The 17,185-nt window shown below is 40.1% G+C and overlaps 1 protein-coding gene across 1 annotated transcript in view; it reads left to right on the forward strand.

The window, feature by feature from the left end:
- wdfy3 (WD repeat and FYVE domain containing 3) overlaps positions 1 to 17,185 on the forward strand; it is a 76,726-nt gene that overhangs the window by 47,541 nt on the left and 12,000 nt on the right. Inside the window, exons 32-47 of the mRNA XM_061816482.1 lie at positions 1,536 to 1,715; positions 2,064 to 2,297; positions 3,133 to 3,232; positions 4,147 to 4,307; positions 4,461 to 4,690; positions 5,999 to 6,108; positions 6,173 to 6,355; positions 8,141 to 8,308; positions 8,390 to 8,463; positions 9,826 to 10,056; positions 11,022 to 11,190; positions 13,193 to 13,362; positions 14,922 to 15,070; positions 16,475 to 16,595; positions 16,724 to 16,809; positions 16,878 to 16,958. Coding sequence (XP_061672466.1) covers positions 1,536 to 1,715; positions 2,064 to 2,297; positions 3,133 to 3,232; positions 4,147 to 4,307; positions 4,461 to 4,690; positions 5,999 to 6,108; positions 6,173 to 6,355; positions 8,141 to 8,308; positions 8,390 to 8,463; positions 9,826 to 10,056; positions 11,022 to 11,190; positions 13,193 to 13,362; positions 14,922 to 15,070; positions 16,475 to 16,595; positions 16,724 to 16,809; positions 16,878 to 16,958 — 2,447 coding nt within the window. The remainder of the gene's footprint in view (positions 1 to 1,535; positions 1,716 to 2,063; positions 2,298 to 3,132; positions 3,233 to 4,146; positions 4,308 to 4,460; positions 4,691 to 5,998; positions 6,109 to 6,172; positions 6,356 to 8,140; positions 8,309 to 8,389; positions 8,464 to 9,825; positions 10,057 to 11,021; positions 11,191 to 13,192; positions 13,363 to 14,921; positions 15,071 to 16,474; positions 16,596 to 16,723; positions 16,810 to 16,877; positions 16,959 to 17,185) is intronic.

A 17,185-nucleotide genomic window follows, 5' to 3' on the forward strand; every position in this document is an offset into this window, starting at 1 on the left:
TACTATATAATATTAGAAAATGCTATATTTGCCTGCAAAAAGGATTTATCCACGAACATGTTTGACACACCCCATTTTGCACCAAAACACTTTATCCTTGGAGAAAAGCTATATTTGTGCACAAAAATATAACATCTCATCACAATCTCAATAAAGTACTACACTTTGTCCCTAACACTAAATATAACAAAAATAAATTGACAAAAAAAAGTGCAATATTTTATTTATCCACAAGATACCTTTATTTTGCCTTACACAATTTTGGAACCATAACCATTTGGCCATAAAAGTGTAATGCTGTTCATAAAACTTAACATGGGTTTTGCAGATACATCACAAAAACACTATATTTGATCACAAAAGAACTTATCACAAACCTACAATGATTGACCACAAAAACTTTTATTTTGGCCCAAAATTTGTCACTTTGCACCAAGACATTACTGTACATATTGTGACCATGCATGCATTTGACCACCACAGTACAATATTTGTGCGCAAAAATCCAATGGCTGACCACAAAAATTGGCACAAAGAGAAGTCACTTTGCACCAAAAATACTACAGTGGAACCTCAATAAAATGGACTATGATACAACGGATATCAGAAAAAATACTTTTAATGTTCAGTTAAAATACTGTTGACAAAGTCCGTTAGTTACAGAATTGGGTGCTGTTGTTTACGGCCACTGTGGCGCAATGCAGGCAGAGAATAAGATTGATGTATTTCTCGATCACAGATGAGCAATACAGTATTACTAGATCCAATACCAAAAAACATGCACCCCATGCCACGTGACGGCCATGTTGAATTTGCCACATTGACCTGGCAGTCGTGATGATGGGTCTATCTATTGTCTTTTACGTTGTCTGTGGCTCAGAAAGAAAGTGGCATGGCTGCAGTGTTAACACTGAGGATTAGAAAATGCAAGTGTCTGGAACATGTTGTTTTTTTAGTTGTGTAATAGTTTTTGTACAGCTGCTCCCCTTTGGCAACGGATTTAAAACTAGTAAGCACACGAATTCCTCGCAGCTCATGAAATACTAATGTCACCGTGACCAAGCCCACCGGTGTGGTAAGTTTGAAAAAAATTTGAAACTTTCCAATATTTTCAGGCTTTTTTCATATTTATTCACAAGAATGTTTTTCTATTCTGGGCGTTTTCACACCCCCCAAAAAAATACAAAACAATTTTGTACTGTATAGTACTATGGGTACATATGGCCTCAAAAAAAATTTATTCATTGTAACGGACAATCAGCAATATCGGACGACCCCCCCCTGCCCCTTATAGTGTGTTGTATCGAGGTTCCACTATGTATAGTTTGACTAAGATCATATACATACATATATTTGGGTACAAGCGTATTAAACTGTGTCCACAAAAATTCAAGAAATTGTAAGAAAAATAAAGTACTAAACTGATAGTCTTTGTACACAAATATTTCCTCCAACCCTACTATTGTGTGCACAAAAATGCCTCTTATTATGCCCAATCATGCAGTGGTTGAAGGCAAAAATTTGTTTTGCGACAGCCATGGCAGTCCGAGGAGGAGGGCTCGTGGCTCCGCGAGTACCCAGTGACGCTTATGCAGTTCTTCCGCTACCTGTACCACAACGTTCCCGACCTTTCTCCCATGTGGCACAGTCCTGACTTCTTGTGCGCCCTGGCTGCCGCCGTCTTCCCCTTTAACATGAGACCCTACTCCGAGATGGTAATGTTGCACATGGCCACTCGAGGGAGACACTGTCACACATTCAAAGCAAGCAGCATATTTAACACCGTTTACTATCTTAAGTCAAGTGATTCCTTGTTGCTCAAGTGACAACTGTGTGTGTTGCAATTAATTGATTGTTGGAGTTGTGTTTCTAGTATTTGTGTATACGTGTAGATGAGTTTTCTGGGATTTAAAGTATTGATAATCCTAAAATTTAAAGCAGTTTATCAACTATGCTAAATTAAGTAAATGATACAACAACATGTTATACACAAGCAAGCACAATGCTTGCAAGTCTTGCTCGTAGTATGTAATATATAGCGCTAACAACGTGACGGTTAGCAGGTGAGCGACTTGGACGACGAGGCGGGCTCGCCCATCGAGGAGCTGAAGGCATTCGCCTCGGACTCGGGCATGAACCGCAGCCAGTCTGAGTACTGCAACGTAGGCTCCAAAACGTCTCTCACCAACCACCCAGCCAAGAAGTACGTCTTTGACTTCATGAGGGCACTCATCATGGACAACATGTGCGTCACACCCGCCACCAAGCAGACTCCTGTCATTGACCTGCTGCTAGAGGTGAGTGATGACAAAAATCCTCATCATTCTCGTTCCAAGTTCAAGCTGTTCGGCTTGAAATTCCTTCTTTTTTTTTTTTTATTCCAAATTTTCCACGAGAACGTTCCCAGATGAATACAGATATTTTACACATTATTCCTGTTGAGCAGAAACCTCGTATGTCCAAATACGGTCTGTAATTTATTTGGATTTTTAACCATTTAATTTAGCAATTTGTCAGTCCTCCACATTTTTCAAGTCATTATTCAAACTTTCTATGCCAAATCATATCATGAAACTTCAGAACACTGAGGTGACACAAATAATACAGTTAAATTTCCCAATTTGCCATATTTGCACCATTAAAATTCCCATGATTCAAAATATTAAATGTCCTTGTTGTCCTCTTCCCCTGAAATTTCTCAACTCATTCAAACCTTATAACTCCTTCAAGACAGAACTACTTACTACAGTCACCAAATCCCTACATTGTCAATATATAATCCCCAAATCATGATGCTTTAAATATTTATTTCGTTCTTCCACATTTGTTATTGATTCAAATAAAAAAATGTTCAGCTCATCCAGAATAATAACTCACTAAATATTTACACCCCACCCAAATACCATTTTTTTCCAGTATTCAACATTCTCCTTTCCTAAATTCCTGACTTCATTTAAATTCATCTTTTTTTCAGTCCCCTTGTTCAATGTTATTCCATTTTAATGAATTCCTCAGCATTCTTCCACATAAACACGCATTTTCTATAGGAATTTCAATTTGTAGTTATTGATTAATTTTCTCTATTACACTTGTCCACATTCTTCTTAGTTTTCATTATCTTGTGATCTAAAGGCGTCTCCGGAGCGTTCCACCAGAACTCAACAGAAGGAGTTTCAGTCCAACATCCTGGATGGTGTTATGGAACACTTGCTGGCTGCTGATGTTTTACTTGGTAAGATCTTTACACTACAATACACCACACTACTACAAACACTACACTAATCAAGCTGCAAATAAATAATCATCTTTAACAGCAAAAAGTTGTAATTTGCACAATAAGTCTTCACTTTGTCCTAAAAGCACTACATACTGGAACAAAAATTTGATCTTTGAACAGAAAAGTATATTTGTGCAACGGTTGATCAGAAAAAAACTGCATTTTACCCCAAAATATGATAGACTGTATTGTTACCAAAGTGCTTTATTTGGCCACAAAAGTCTTTGTTCCTTTAAATAGCAAATGATTACATAGCAAATGATTACAAATATTTGTGAAAACAATGATACAATTAACCCACATATCATGTACAGTATTGACAAAAATGTTATATTTGACTCTTGTGTACTTTGTCCAAAAAGTGCAATAGTTGACCATGAAAGTTGTCTTTTTCAATAAAGACAAAGTTGTCTTTGCCCCAAAACGCACTGTAGTATAATAAAAATGAACAAAAATGCTTCATTTGACCACAAAAGGTGAACATTTGTGGATGGAATTCCAATGACTGACCACAAAAGTCACATTTTGTTCCATATACTGTAGCAAAGTGTCATATTTGACCCCAAATCTGTATTTATATTTCTATAGTTGTTTGCAAAAAGTAGTATTTTGGCAGAAATATTGCTAATTTTGCTGTCACACATATATTATTTTAGAAAAATGTGATATTTGGCCAAACAGAACATTTACAAACAGAATTCCAGTGATTGACCACAAAAACTAATATTTTAAAATCCAATTATTTGGGAACAAAATGATATATATACAAATGTAAATTCAGTTATTGACCCCAAGAGTTGCATTTGGGGATAGATACCACTTTGCCACCAAAAAACAAAGTATCTTGTAACATAAACACCGTCTCGTAGGCGAGGACTCATCCCTGCCCCTCAGCAGTGGTGGAAGCTACCAGATTTTGGTGCACAATGTCTTCTACTTTAGCCAGCGCGTGGTGGACAAGCTTTGGCAGGGCATGTTCAACAAGGACTCCAAGCTGGTCATGGACTTCATTGTGCAGCTAATTGGACAGGTACACACACACACACACACACACACACACACACACACACACCACACACACACAAACTGAAACATGATTTCATAACACCTGACATATAAATCTGTATTTCTTCGCAAAGGTATTCCCAACTAATACAAAGCAAATCTTGTTTTTGGTCCTCAGGCCAAGAGGCGTTCTCAGGGTCTGTCTCTGGACCCCATATACCACTGCCTGAACCGCACAGTGCTCTACCAGCTGTGCCGGCCCCACAAGACGGTGGCACAGCAGGTGGCACTGTTGGACGCACTGCGCGTTCTCACCGTCAACCGCAACTTGGTGCTAGGCCCGGGCAACCACGACCAGGACTTTGTGGCCTGTTTGGCGCACTGCTTCATCTGCCTACACACCGGCAGGTAAGGCTGACTTGAGAAACGTATGGCAGATTGTTGGCACATGTAGGACAGTCTGTGGGGTGCCGGAAATTCCTGCAGCTCCTTTAATTTTGCTGTAGGTCTATTCATATCCTCTCTGACTTGGTTAATTCTCATAACATCTATGTGTAACTGAGACGGCAGTAAAGATGCCACTCGGCACCCCCAGTCTCGTGCTGGTCCACTGGACCAATGGTTTTGTTATTTTAAATCCAGTGATTGTTTTATTCCACTGGGTTTATACCGGGAAACAATCTTAAAATGGAAAAGTAACATTCAGAGGGGGTTTAGTTTCCCTTTTGGTCCTGAAGGTTGTGGGAAAGAAACGGCTGTGGGAGGGTAAACAACCTGCTTTTGTTTCGCTCCAGCTATAGAACCCTCTCTGAAAGTCTGGCTTAACTTTTGTCTCGTCTGACTAACTTGACGAAGCCTGGCCCAGCAAGGACGGCCACCTCCACAAGGTCGCAAGGATACATCGGACCATCCCCACTGCAGAGTATCCTACAAACACGCCAAGCTACCCTTCATGGGGGGTCTGTGCATACTCAGTGGGGTTGGAAGTGGGCACCACATGCCTGCTCTGAATGTCTTGTGGACAGAGACACCTGGGCTCTCGCAGTCCTGCCCGGGGACTTTTTGGACTTTTTTTTTCTTCCTCCTTTCTGCCAAATCCACAGGCCCCTGTGCAGTCTTGTTCAGCTGAACATCCGGAAGCCCGACTAAAACCGGTTTGGGACTTTTTTTTTTTTGGTCTTTCAAATTGAAATTCTCCATAGTAAATTGTGGGTGTAGTTACAAGATGAAAAGTTTTAATTGGTCTTTGTGGTTCAGTAAATTCTGCTTAGGAACAAGCAAGCTGGTGGGTGTGACTGTCAATTATCTGTTGGTCTTTTGGGACAGAAATGATAGTTCTTGACAAATTTGACATGACAAGTGACCCTGTGTCAGTGAATGTTTCAGATTGATTTTGTCTTTTTCTGTTACTTTATTAGTTTTTGGGTCATGCATGAATGGTTGCCCTCAACATCTTCTGCCTGGCTCGATGGGTGTGACTTGGCAATGTAATTGGTGATTATTTTTCAATAATTGAATTAATATATTTTTAAAATTTGGAATCTGTTATATTGGTGTAGATTTCTGTCAGTTTTGCTGATCAAAAGTGTGTCCTACAGTCCTACATCATACAGTGTTATTGTTTGCAACATATTCCGATAACATTGGAGATTTCCACTTATAGTCTGGTGCTAAAGTGTTGTGTGTGTGTGTGTGTGTGTGTGTGTGTGCGTGCAGCAACACGGAGGGCTTCGGATTGGAGGCAGAGGCCCGTATGACCACGTGGCACGTGATGATGTCACCGGAGAACGAGAGTGACGCGGCGCACAACCACGACGTCAGCGAAGGTGAGACTGGGATTGATTTTGAACCATTGTTGGAAGTCTTCACTGGAATGGACGGCTTTCACAGGACGCCAGCTGCTGCTGAAGGCAGTGAACCGCGTGTGGACGGAGCTGATGCACAGCAAGCGTCAGATGCTGGAGGATATTTTCAAGGTGTCACTCCCCTGCAATGACCGCGGCCATGTGGACATCGCCACGGCCCGGCCTGCCTTGGAAGAACCTGCTCTCAAGAGCTGGCAGAACCACCTGGGTAAAGTGTGGTGTTTTCTTATGGGTTTTTTTTTTTTTTTTTTGTGCAAGACGGGTTTTCAACTCTTCCTGTGACCCCCATTTTTATACTGTCGCTCAGTCATGCAGCTTAAATTTGTACTTAATTAATATATGATTAATTAATGAATTAATCCTGAGCAGAATGCCAGCGCTGTGCTTGATCCAATTAACAAAACTTCTACAAAAGTATAACTTTTAATTAAACTTACCTTAGTGTAAACTTGGCAACATACCTGTTTAAATTTACATCAGTTCACCACCAAATTTTAATATGCAGAAAGTCTGTAATCAGGTTCTTTAGGCCAAAAGACATTATTAACTCCTACTACTAACATCATAAATTAATGTGGGATTGTGAGAAATAAAATATTGTTTAGTGTAACTGAATGAAATTAAAAATCCCTTTAAAGCTAAATTTAGTCACGCAAAAGTAACTACTGCACCTGCCCTATTATTCTAATAAAGCAACATCAGATCTACTCAGTGAAGATAAGGACATATTGTTCTAGGATGATTGATGATGATGGGGAGGGTTGAATAAGCATTGGATGTTGATGATGAGATGTTGAAGGCTTCATTTGAAGATCTCACGTGGCGGCACCGCATGGCCGGATCTCACTCCCTTGGGGATGTGATTATATTGCTGAGAGTATTTTGAATTCACCATAATTAGTACTTTTACTTGTGTATTTACCTGAAGAAGAATCAATGGTTTTACTCCATCACAATGATTGACATGCTGCTCGCAACATTTATTTATTTGAGCGAGCTATTTTTTTCACTTCATTATCAACTTCATTCGAGCACTGTTGCAGCCAATCCGTGATCGCTTATGTCATTTGACTCCAATGCACCAATCAAATGGCACAAGGCAATCACATGACCACACACAAAGCTTTTATGGGCCAATCAAAGTGACTCATTTTAGGTGGGGGGGGTGAACAGATGGAAACGGTTTAGGCTATTTTCATGTAAAATGGGCTTCGAATTACAAAAAATTCACGTTACGAAACAACTTCCAGAACATCATAATTCCATAAGCAGAGGTACCACTGTATTTACTTTAGAGACTCTGATAAACAACAGCTATTTCATGCAGTCCTTAAATTGTGACTGCCCAACTTTGGATATTTCATCTCCAACTTTAAAAAACAGCTTGGGATAAGAGCTCTGTCTCGTTCTGTTGCTCTAGCTCTCTTATTCACTCACACACACACACACACACACACACACACACACACACACACACACACACACACCACACACACACCACACACACACACACACACACACTTTCAAGACTGGTCACCAAACAGCTTCTTCAAGTCATTTAAGTGAATAAAGCAAATGATGTTTCTTTACAGCCCAATGCATGTGTTGTTGGTTTTGGGGCAGATTGAAATTGGAAATAGTAGCAGTTGATCAGAAGTTATGAGTTGCTCTTTACTTCGGTAGTTTTTTGACTGAGTACTTTTTCATTCTTACAATAATAGATATTCTTGGGACTTTTACTTGAGTCATATTATTCTAAAGTAACGGTACTTTTTTTGAGTACAATATTTGACTAGTTTATGGCCATCCGGACATAAGATAGTCTATCTAGCATTTAATGACTACACTAAACATACAGAACTCTAAATGCAGACTTGCCTATATTAAAAAAAAAAACACACAATCAACGATCGTTTAACAATTTGAAATACAATGGTGGCACAAACGATGGATGGTTTAGTAAGCCATACAACGTAAATGTCTTTAATTTCAGTCCATGAGAGGAAGTGCATTAGCCGTGGTGAGGCTGCAGCTCCAGCGATGGCGACCCAGTCCAAACTGTCCCGTGTCAGCAGTGGTTTCGGCCTTTCCAAGCTGACAGGCGTGCGGCGCCACAAGAAAGAGAACAGCCTGAACAAGAACAGCCTCTCCGCACAGGCCAGTGCAAATACACATACAAGCTCTAAATGATAGTTTATCAGTAATGTCACTCAATGATGTATTATTTTTACACCACAGGAAGCTTTCCAGTGGATGTTCACGCACATCGCTGTGGTGAAAGACCTGGTAGCCATGCAGTACAAAGAACACCAAGAGGTATGTACTTTGGTTTCAACAAAATTTATACACACACCAAGATTATAAACAATCAACAATCAAGCTCAAACTCTTTTTGAATGGGCAGCCCACTCCTTAGCACCAGTGGCAGCACCTTTTTCCTCTTTTTGTCCCCCCAACACAATGCAACACATTGGCACGGCCCATTGTTGTTATTGTTGCCATGGTCACAGCTGTATCCGATTGCATGCTTTTCAAATGGGCTTTCAGATTTGTGTCTTTTATTGCTGTTGTGATATTAAAAGTGACCAGTAGAGAGACGTGTTTGGACACGCTATTAAGCTGTTTCGCTCTTCAGAATAAAACTATTTTAGGCAGGCCCTTGCCCAGCTGACCCGCAAGATGGGTTCACGGGAAACTCTATAAATGGGAGAGAATTCATCCATCCATCCATTTTCTGAGCCGCTTATCCTCACAAGGGTCACGGGAGTGCTGGAGCCTATTCCAGCTAACTTGGGGCAGGAGGCGGGGTTCACCATGAACTAGTTGCCAGCCAATAGCAGGGCAATGGGTGAGAATATGAGCCTTAATTCTTATATAATACAATATATATCTATAAAACTTAATTGCTAGGAAATGTAGTATTTGTATTTGTATGTTTTAGTCAAAACTGTACGATCACACTGTGATGATAAGAGTTTTTGTTATGTTTTGTAATATGAGTCGATAGATCAAATTGTTTATATTATATTTAACCAACATTCCTGTCATATTGTGTTGGATGTTTTTTTCCCCCACACATAAAGGACTACAGTGCAGTTTGAAAAAAAAATCCTTATTTAAAAAAAGCACCATCAAGCTACACATTTTTACTTGTTTTTGTAATTGTGGGGTGAAAGGTGCAAATGGCTACTGGTGTGGAACAAATGGCAACAGTGGGAAAAGTATTTTGAAGGTCATAAAATGGACATCTCTATAACTATAGTGTGAATTAATTTTGTAAACGTGAAATGTTGTTTCAGATAAATTTTGTAAAAATCCCTTTTTTAAATATAATTTGAGAACATATTTTTTTCAATTTCAGTTTTATTTTTGGGTGGTTTTCATGCAAATGGCTACTGGTGTGGAACAAATGGCAACAGTGGGAAAAGTATTTTGAAGGTCATAAAATGGACATCTCTATAACTATAGTGTGAATTAATTTTGTAAACGTGAAATGTTGTTTCAGATAAATTTTGTAAAAATCCCTTTTTTAAATATAATTTGAGAACATATTTTTTTCAATTTCACTTTTATTTTTGGGTGGTTTTCATTAAATTTAGTAACCAGAGTTGTTGGGCAGAATACTCTTATGTGTAAGTCTAACATGTGGTGTTTGTGCTTTTCCCTTTCTTCTCCCAGCGGCAGCAGAACGCGCTGAAGTACGTGACGGAGGAGTGGGCCTCCATTGAATATGAGCTTCTTCGCGAGCGAGGCCTCTGGGGCCCGCCAATTGGCTCCCACCTAGACAAGTTCATGTTAGAGATGACAGAGGGCCCGTGCCGAATGCGCAAGAAGATGGTTCGCAATGACATGTTCTACATCCACTATCCATATATTCCTGAGACAGAAAACAACATCAACTCTGCACAGGTATGTCTTTTAAGTTAACATTCCAACCTGTACACTAGGCAGAATTCGTCAGGCACCATCATTTGTGCCCTATATAGCAATCAAAATAACTGCCCTGTAGCACGAGCCCACTTGTTGCTCGTCAGAATTCATTGAGTCCCAAAGCCGAACAGAGTAACTGTCAATTTTCTCCAAGCACTCAGATTCCTCCCCATCCGAAAAAGATGCATTCATTGGAGACTCTACATTGCCCCTAGGTGTGATTGTGAGTGCACCTGTTGTCTGTTGTGGTCCATGTACCCTGAAATTGGCTGGCAACCAGTTCAGGGTGTACCCCGCCTCCTGTCCGATGACACCTGGGATTGGCTGCAGCACTCCCGCGATCCTTGTGAAGATAAGCAATTCAGAAAATGGATGGATGGATGGATGGATGGATGGATGGATGGAGGGAAGGAGGGAGGAAAGGAGGCAGGGACAGAGCGAGGGAAGAAACTGGACTGCTCGGAGAAAACCTACGCAGACACGGGGAGAACATGGGAACTTCACAGAGGCGGGGCCGGGATTTGAGCCCTGGTCCTCTGAACCATGAGGCAAATGCTGTAATGAGGCACTCCACCATGACGCTAAATGTTGAAATAGAAAATAAATAAATTAAACTTTTAATTCAAATCAACAACTTAAAAAGTAGGAATGAAGCTTTTTTTAATTTTCACTAAGAATTTGTCTAGTACCATCATTGGTCCCCCAAGACTACTAAAAAATGGCATGTACCAGTCGCAACCACTCAGCCACATGTTGCTCAGCAAAATTCTTTGACCTCCAGTAAAAAGACCAGTAAAGAAAATATGAACAAACAAGCAATACCTGCTGTAGTCAGTCACATGTTGCTATACAGAATGGAAAACAATATATTTAAAATAAAATTCAACAAGTGTTTCTTTCTTTCTAATTTTTAAATTTATTTTTTTAAACCCCTCCTGGGACAGAAACCTGTCCGCTACCGCAGAGCCATCAGCGCTGACAGCAAAGAGTACTACATGCGCCTACTGTCGGGCAACCCCGGAATGTACCAACACTCGGTGGAGCACTGCAGCGAGGGCGAGACCACTCGGCACGAACCTGAGCACGGAGAGGACACCATAGCGAGGGTCAAAGGTGAGACACATAGGACAGGAAATGGTTGAAGGGGCTCATTACCTATCACCATGATGTTCTTTGAATATTGTGATTGTCATTGTGACACCAAGCACGCCAGCATTGTAGGTTTGATTAAATGTTTAAACTTTTCAAACATTTTCAAGCTTTTTCAATTTGGAATAACTTTGTACTGCGATGGGTGTTTCAGGGTATGAAAAAGTACAGAAAAATAATTTTGTACTGTATGGTAATATGGACCTTGGCCACAAAAAAAGGGCTTCAATATAATGGACAATCAGCTGGAACCGATAACCCACACCTCCCCACAGGTGGTCCATTAACATCGAGGTTTCATTGTACAGGGAGTCCTCAGTCTACAACTGAGATTCGTTCTTACAGTAGCGACTTAACTCAAATTTCGACTTAAGGTGGATTTCACTGTTAAAGTCAAAATTTACGATGACCGCCGGGATTGGCTTCAGCATTCCTGTGACCCCTGTGAGGATAAGGAGCTCTGAAATCGATGGGTGTTGGATTTCATCTAAAAAAAAAAAACAATAATTCATTAAAGTAAAAACTATAAGATGCTTCACTTACTATTAGGGAAGGGAAGCTGAGATGGTGAAGAATGAAGTCAGGCTGCGCTCAGCTATTGCTAAGCAAGCAAGAGCAGGTAACCGTTGCTAGCGGTAAATTCCTCCTCAGCGTCCTCTCCTTTCTGCTCTTTCAAAGTTAGGTAAATACGCCATGCCTTTTCCCTTAATGAACACTAGGCTGATATTAAGCCTACGTTGATTCGGATCCTCGATCCACAGCGTGAATAATCCTTCCATCTCAGCAACGATCGAAGAACGTTGCTTGTTTTTTTTTTTTCTTCACAAAAAAAGTTCCTTCGTGATCACTGTATCCCTCATAGGGGCGAAACCCTTCACGCGCGCTTAAATACAGCCTTTTTCCTTGATATTAATTGCCCCGCTCGTCAGACTAAAGCTCAAGTCTTTATCTCCATCATGTCTGTCAGTGTTAATCCTTTCTCCGTGTTTTTGGTTTTTTGTAATTATGCTAAGCTTCGGTTCCACGGTCCATAAAAAAAAAAAAAAGAAAAAAACAACAACTTTCTTCTTTTGGGCCATAATGTATAAAAAGGTGGGCAAAAAGGGCAAATAAACTCCCAGCGCACAAACACAGATAAGCCATATGCATGAAGTAGAACTGCCATAATGGCGGACAAGACTCGGGTGTCGTAAAGCCGAAACTCCCTGTAGTGAGCCTTTTTTTCTTGAGAAAGTAACACTTTTTTTCTATGTACGTTTATTCTTTATTCACTTACTCTTTTCTTATAGAAAAAGAAATTTTCCTTAATTCTGTTAATAATTTTTTTTCTAAAATTTTTACTTGATTCTCAAACTGTGTGTACCTTTTTTGACATTTTGTTTCTTTTTTGTAAAAACTAATTTATAAAAACTATATTACACTAAGTTTTACATGTTTGTTTTTTCTCACAGACTCTTTTTTTTTCTTGGAAAAATGACTGAACTCATATGATAAAATGCCCTTTAAAAAAGACATGGCATGTAAAATCTCATTATAAGACTGCATACAACAAAATAACGAGCGGTTCTTCACAGGGTGCTTGAGCGGATAAAAAAATAAAAATAAAAACAAATCTTAGGTATGAGGTAAGATACCAGATAAAATATGTACGATCAATGCACAGTTATTGCCAAAGAACTTGTAAATAAACAGATACATAAATAAATAAATGCATACGTTGTCTTTTAGTCTTATACTCCCTGTCCGGGCCTTAATAAGATTATTAAAATCAAGAAAAGCAAACAAAAGTGCAATTGTATAATTTTACATTACAGTACTGAGACCAAGGACCAAGATTTGTTTTTTCCATGAAAGAAAAACTGTATTGTTATTAATATTGCCTGGTGGAGAAATAACTATTCGTGCAATATTATGCCTTCTGCTCAATTATTCTGGATATACAGTATAACAAAAGATTTTTCCTCAGGTCTGGTGAAGGCGCCACTAAAGCGCTCTCGATCGACGGCGGATGGCGGTGACGAGGACGCTCAAGATCAGATCCAGGATCAGCTTCTGGAGTCGGGTGGGCCAGAGGAGGAACAGCAGCAACGTACTGACAACACTGCATTGCTGCGACTACTGGAGGAGGGCGAAAAGGTACACACACACGCACACACAAAGGCAAAAAATAACCAAACTAGGGAAAAAAAAATCTAAATGGACTTTTTTTTTAATACTTTTTTGCACTTTTGTCCTGGAAAAAAATGGGGTTTTATTTTCAAAATGTTCCTTTTTGAAAAAATAAAGGAAATCCAACCTGAGTCTTTCTTGAAAAAAATAAAATAAAATACAACTTTACTCTCATTATACGATTTCTTGTACTAGTTTCTTTTCAAAAGATAGCACTTTATTTTCAAATTAGTTTTTCTACAACAAAAAAATAGTTTATTTTCACAAATTGTCAGTTTTTCTAAACTAACTCAATAAATAATACAATCTCGCTCCCTCTCTCCTGCCACCCACACGTCCAATCTCAACCCACTCACGTTCTCGATTTGTGGGACAACAATTCCGATACTTTCTTACAGCTATTGTCCTGTCTTTTGTTGTTGTTCTGATAGAAATCAATAAATACCTCTTATAATAAAAAAAAAGCACAGTGGTATGATGAAAAACTCCAGTTTTGCACTGTAAAACTCTTTCTGCATGAATGGGATCCAGATTCTGCTCGACCTAACAGCTGAATGACACTTTTGTTTTTTTAAAGAGAGGCTACTTTGGCCTTACCCTTCGCTCCCAATTTTGTGTTGAAGTGGCTTCCTTGACCATCACTGACAACAGTGAATGCAAGCCTCGCTATTTCCTCCACCACAGTTCCATTAAACATGACAATTATGATTACTGTTGTAAAACACAACGTGTATATCTTATGGGACCGTAAAAGCTGAAACTCGGTTGCTTAAAACCTAGAAATGCCATCTTGCCGTTCAGATGTGATTCCCTTGGTGGGTGGGTAACAGCCACAAAGTGGTGAAGTATAATGTATAAATACATGTAATTACCAAAACTACATCACGCCTTTGGCAATTTTAAATAGTTGTTTGCGAGCAGTTTTGATGTTCTAAGGGTTTTTACCTTCAAACAATAAACTGTATGGATGTCAACCTTTCACCATGTCACAGACTCATATCCTGCATGAAATGTTAGAAAAAAGGAATTATGTTGGAAGGGGACTTTTAAGGACAACGAAATTCCATTTTCAGAGCACTTCAATTCCTTTTTTTGCAGCAACAGCCAGCAAGGTATTTATGTATGTAAATGGGTGGATTCATTAAACCAGTTCCGAGAAAATAACGTGCTATTTGTGCCTGTGGGGGGATTCATAACCACCAGTTGCTCGCACGGACACAAATTCCAAGAAGTTGATGTGTCATAAATAACCCAATATAGTATTTGAAACGGTGTCACTCGCCCTAAACACTCAACTTCACTTGCACAAATGGAAGCTTATTGGTGAAAAGAGCAGTGTGGGCAGTAGAATAGCTCATGTAGTTTAGCAATCAATTTTTTTTCTTTCAGAAATGGATTTTCTATGGAGGATTTTAGAGGCATTTGAGGCACTCATTCCATGTTTTTTTTCCACTTGTAGAATTGTTACTGAACTCTCAAGAGATATGCACATGTTGATGAGGTGTGTGTTTGTGTGATGTGTTTAGATCCAGCATATGTACCGCTGCGCCCGTGTTCAGGGTCTGGACACTAGCGAGGGTTTGCTGCTCTTTGGAAAAGAACACTTCTATGTCATTGATGGCTACACCATGACCATGTCCAGAGAGATTAGGGACATCGACACGCTTCCCCCCAAGTACGTCTAGATTTTCGTACTGACTTTCCAAAACTTTTTAAACCACACCCCACCCTTCAGCATCCCAATCCAGTTGGCGCACCTCTCTTTGCCTACACATATCTTAAAAAAAGTTGAGTATTCTTACCCAACCTTTTTAAGCTGTAGACACCCCAATATCATCATCATCATAATAACAACTCCAAAGAGTTGACAATCCCCTTCTGGGAGGATTTGATGCACCCACTTTACATGTCAAAAGAATTGGCTTATTCCCTCTTCTCCACGCAGTCTATTATAAATATTTTATACCATCTTTAGCAAACTTTTTAAAAAGGAGGTTCTGTAAATGAAATTGACCGCTCCATACAGGCCACTTAACCACGCCTCCTGTAGTGACGTCACGCCATGTGCGCTGATGTCAGACAAACAATTAGGAAAAATATCGGTGCAGCAAGAAAGGAATAGAGCGAAACTGTCTGATTTACCGGCTGATTTCTCACTCGCATTCTTAGCTAACATTGAAATATCGTTAAAAAGCAGACAGCAGGGTTCAAGTATTTCAGCGAGGGGTATTTCAATGGTATTTACATGCATATCGACGGAGAAACCATTGATATTAGCACGAGATCTTTCCAGAGTCAGAGGAAGACCGAGAAGCCACATAATATAATATATTATAACCCAAAGACGAATTCGTCATTGACAGTTTCCTATTTTCGTGTTACATATCACACTTGTGTGCAGAATCTGTATATGTATCTGCATGAAGGAAAAGAAGGCGAGGCTTGATTTACGAGTTGTTTCTCCCGTTTTCTTTGTGTAACGTCACGCGCTCCCCTCAATAATTATTCTTGAATTAGTGGCGAACCTACGCAAGTCCCGACCGAGTACGACAATCACTACTTTAGTGTCCTCAAACATCCTTCCTTCAGTCTTGGTGTCTCGGTGCAAACAAACAAAAGGGTGTTGCACGCTTTCTCAAACTTCTTAAGTGCCACACACCCATCAACGTCACGGAGGAATTGGCACAACCCCTTCAGCATCGCCATGCAGCTAACACATCCGTCTCCACTGAACAAACAATACCCTCCAAAAATAAGTATACTACAGTCTTTCCCAAACATCCTAAAAGAGTTGCTGCACCCCTCTGCGCCACCCCTTCCGCCCCCCGACATTAAAAAAAAAGTTTGGTAGTTTTCCCAATCACTTTCAACATCCCCAAAGATTTTTTACACCCGTTTTAACATCCCGATAGAGTCAGCGGCAACCCTCTCACTTGCTCACATCTTTTACAAAAAGTTCAGACATCTTTCCAATATGTTTAAAACCACTCACCTTCTTACTGCAACATGACCCACTCGGCACACACACTCTTATCCATATGATGTTGGACCTAATGCTGTGACTGTTGTTATGTGTCAGCTTGCATGAGGCCATCATCCCTAGAGGTGCGCGCCAGGGTCAGAGTCAGCTGAAGCGGACGTGCAGCATCTTTGCTTATGAGGACATCAAAGAGGTGCACAAACGACGCTACCTGCTGCAGGTACTATTTATTTGGCTTCATGGAGGGAATTTGGATGAGTTGTGTGAACAGGGTTACGTCACCTCTCCCAGGCTATTAAATGGCGTATGTGGTTTAAAATAAAAGTATTTTGTGCTATTGTATGGTAGCCAATGGCAGTGGAGGTTTTCTCTGCTGATGGGAGGAACTATCTGCTGGCCTTCCAGAAGGGTGTGCGCAACAAAGTCTACCAAAGGTATAAAACACAATGGTTTCTTTCGCCTTGTGTGAACTCTGTATTAATTATAAAACCATTTCCTGTAGGTTCCTTGCAGTGGTGCCTTCACTGGCTGACAGCTCCGAGTCGGTTTCAGGACAGAGGCCAAACACCAGTGTGGAACAAGGGTGTGTTTCATTTATCATTATAAATCAGGATCAGATTTGTTTGCCAAGTATGTAAACAACACACAAGGAATTTGGTAGTTGGAGCCGCCCACCCAACATACGTTGAAAGCAGAACATTTTTTAACCCACAGTTGTGCAAAGGATGCAGTTAGAGAAGTTAGAATGCTCATTAGAGTCCTCAGAACTGAGGCTAACACTCTAACTAGTCACGCCACCACGCCGCCTGA

This window comes from Syngnathoides biaculeatus, chromosome 4 (genome assembly GCF_019802595.1).
Source record: "Syngnathoides biaculeatus isolate LvHL_M chromosome 4, ASM1980259v1, whole genome shotgun sequence".
Classification (NCBI taxonomy): domain Eukaryota; kingdom Metazoa; phylum Chordata; class Actinopteri; order Syngnathiformes; family Syngnathidae; genus Syngnathoides; species Syngnathoides biaculeatus.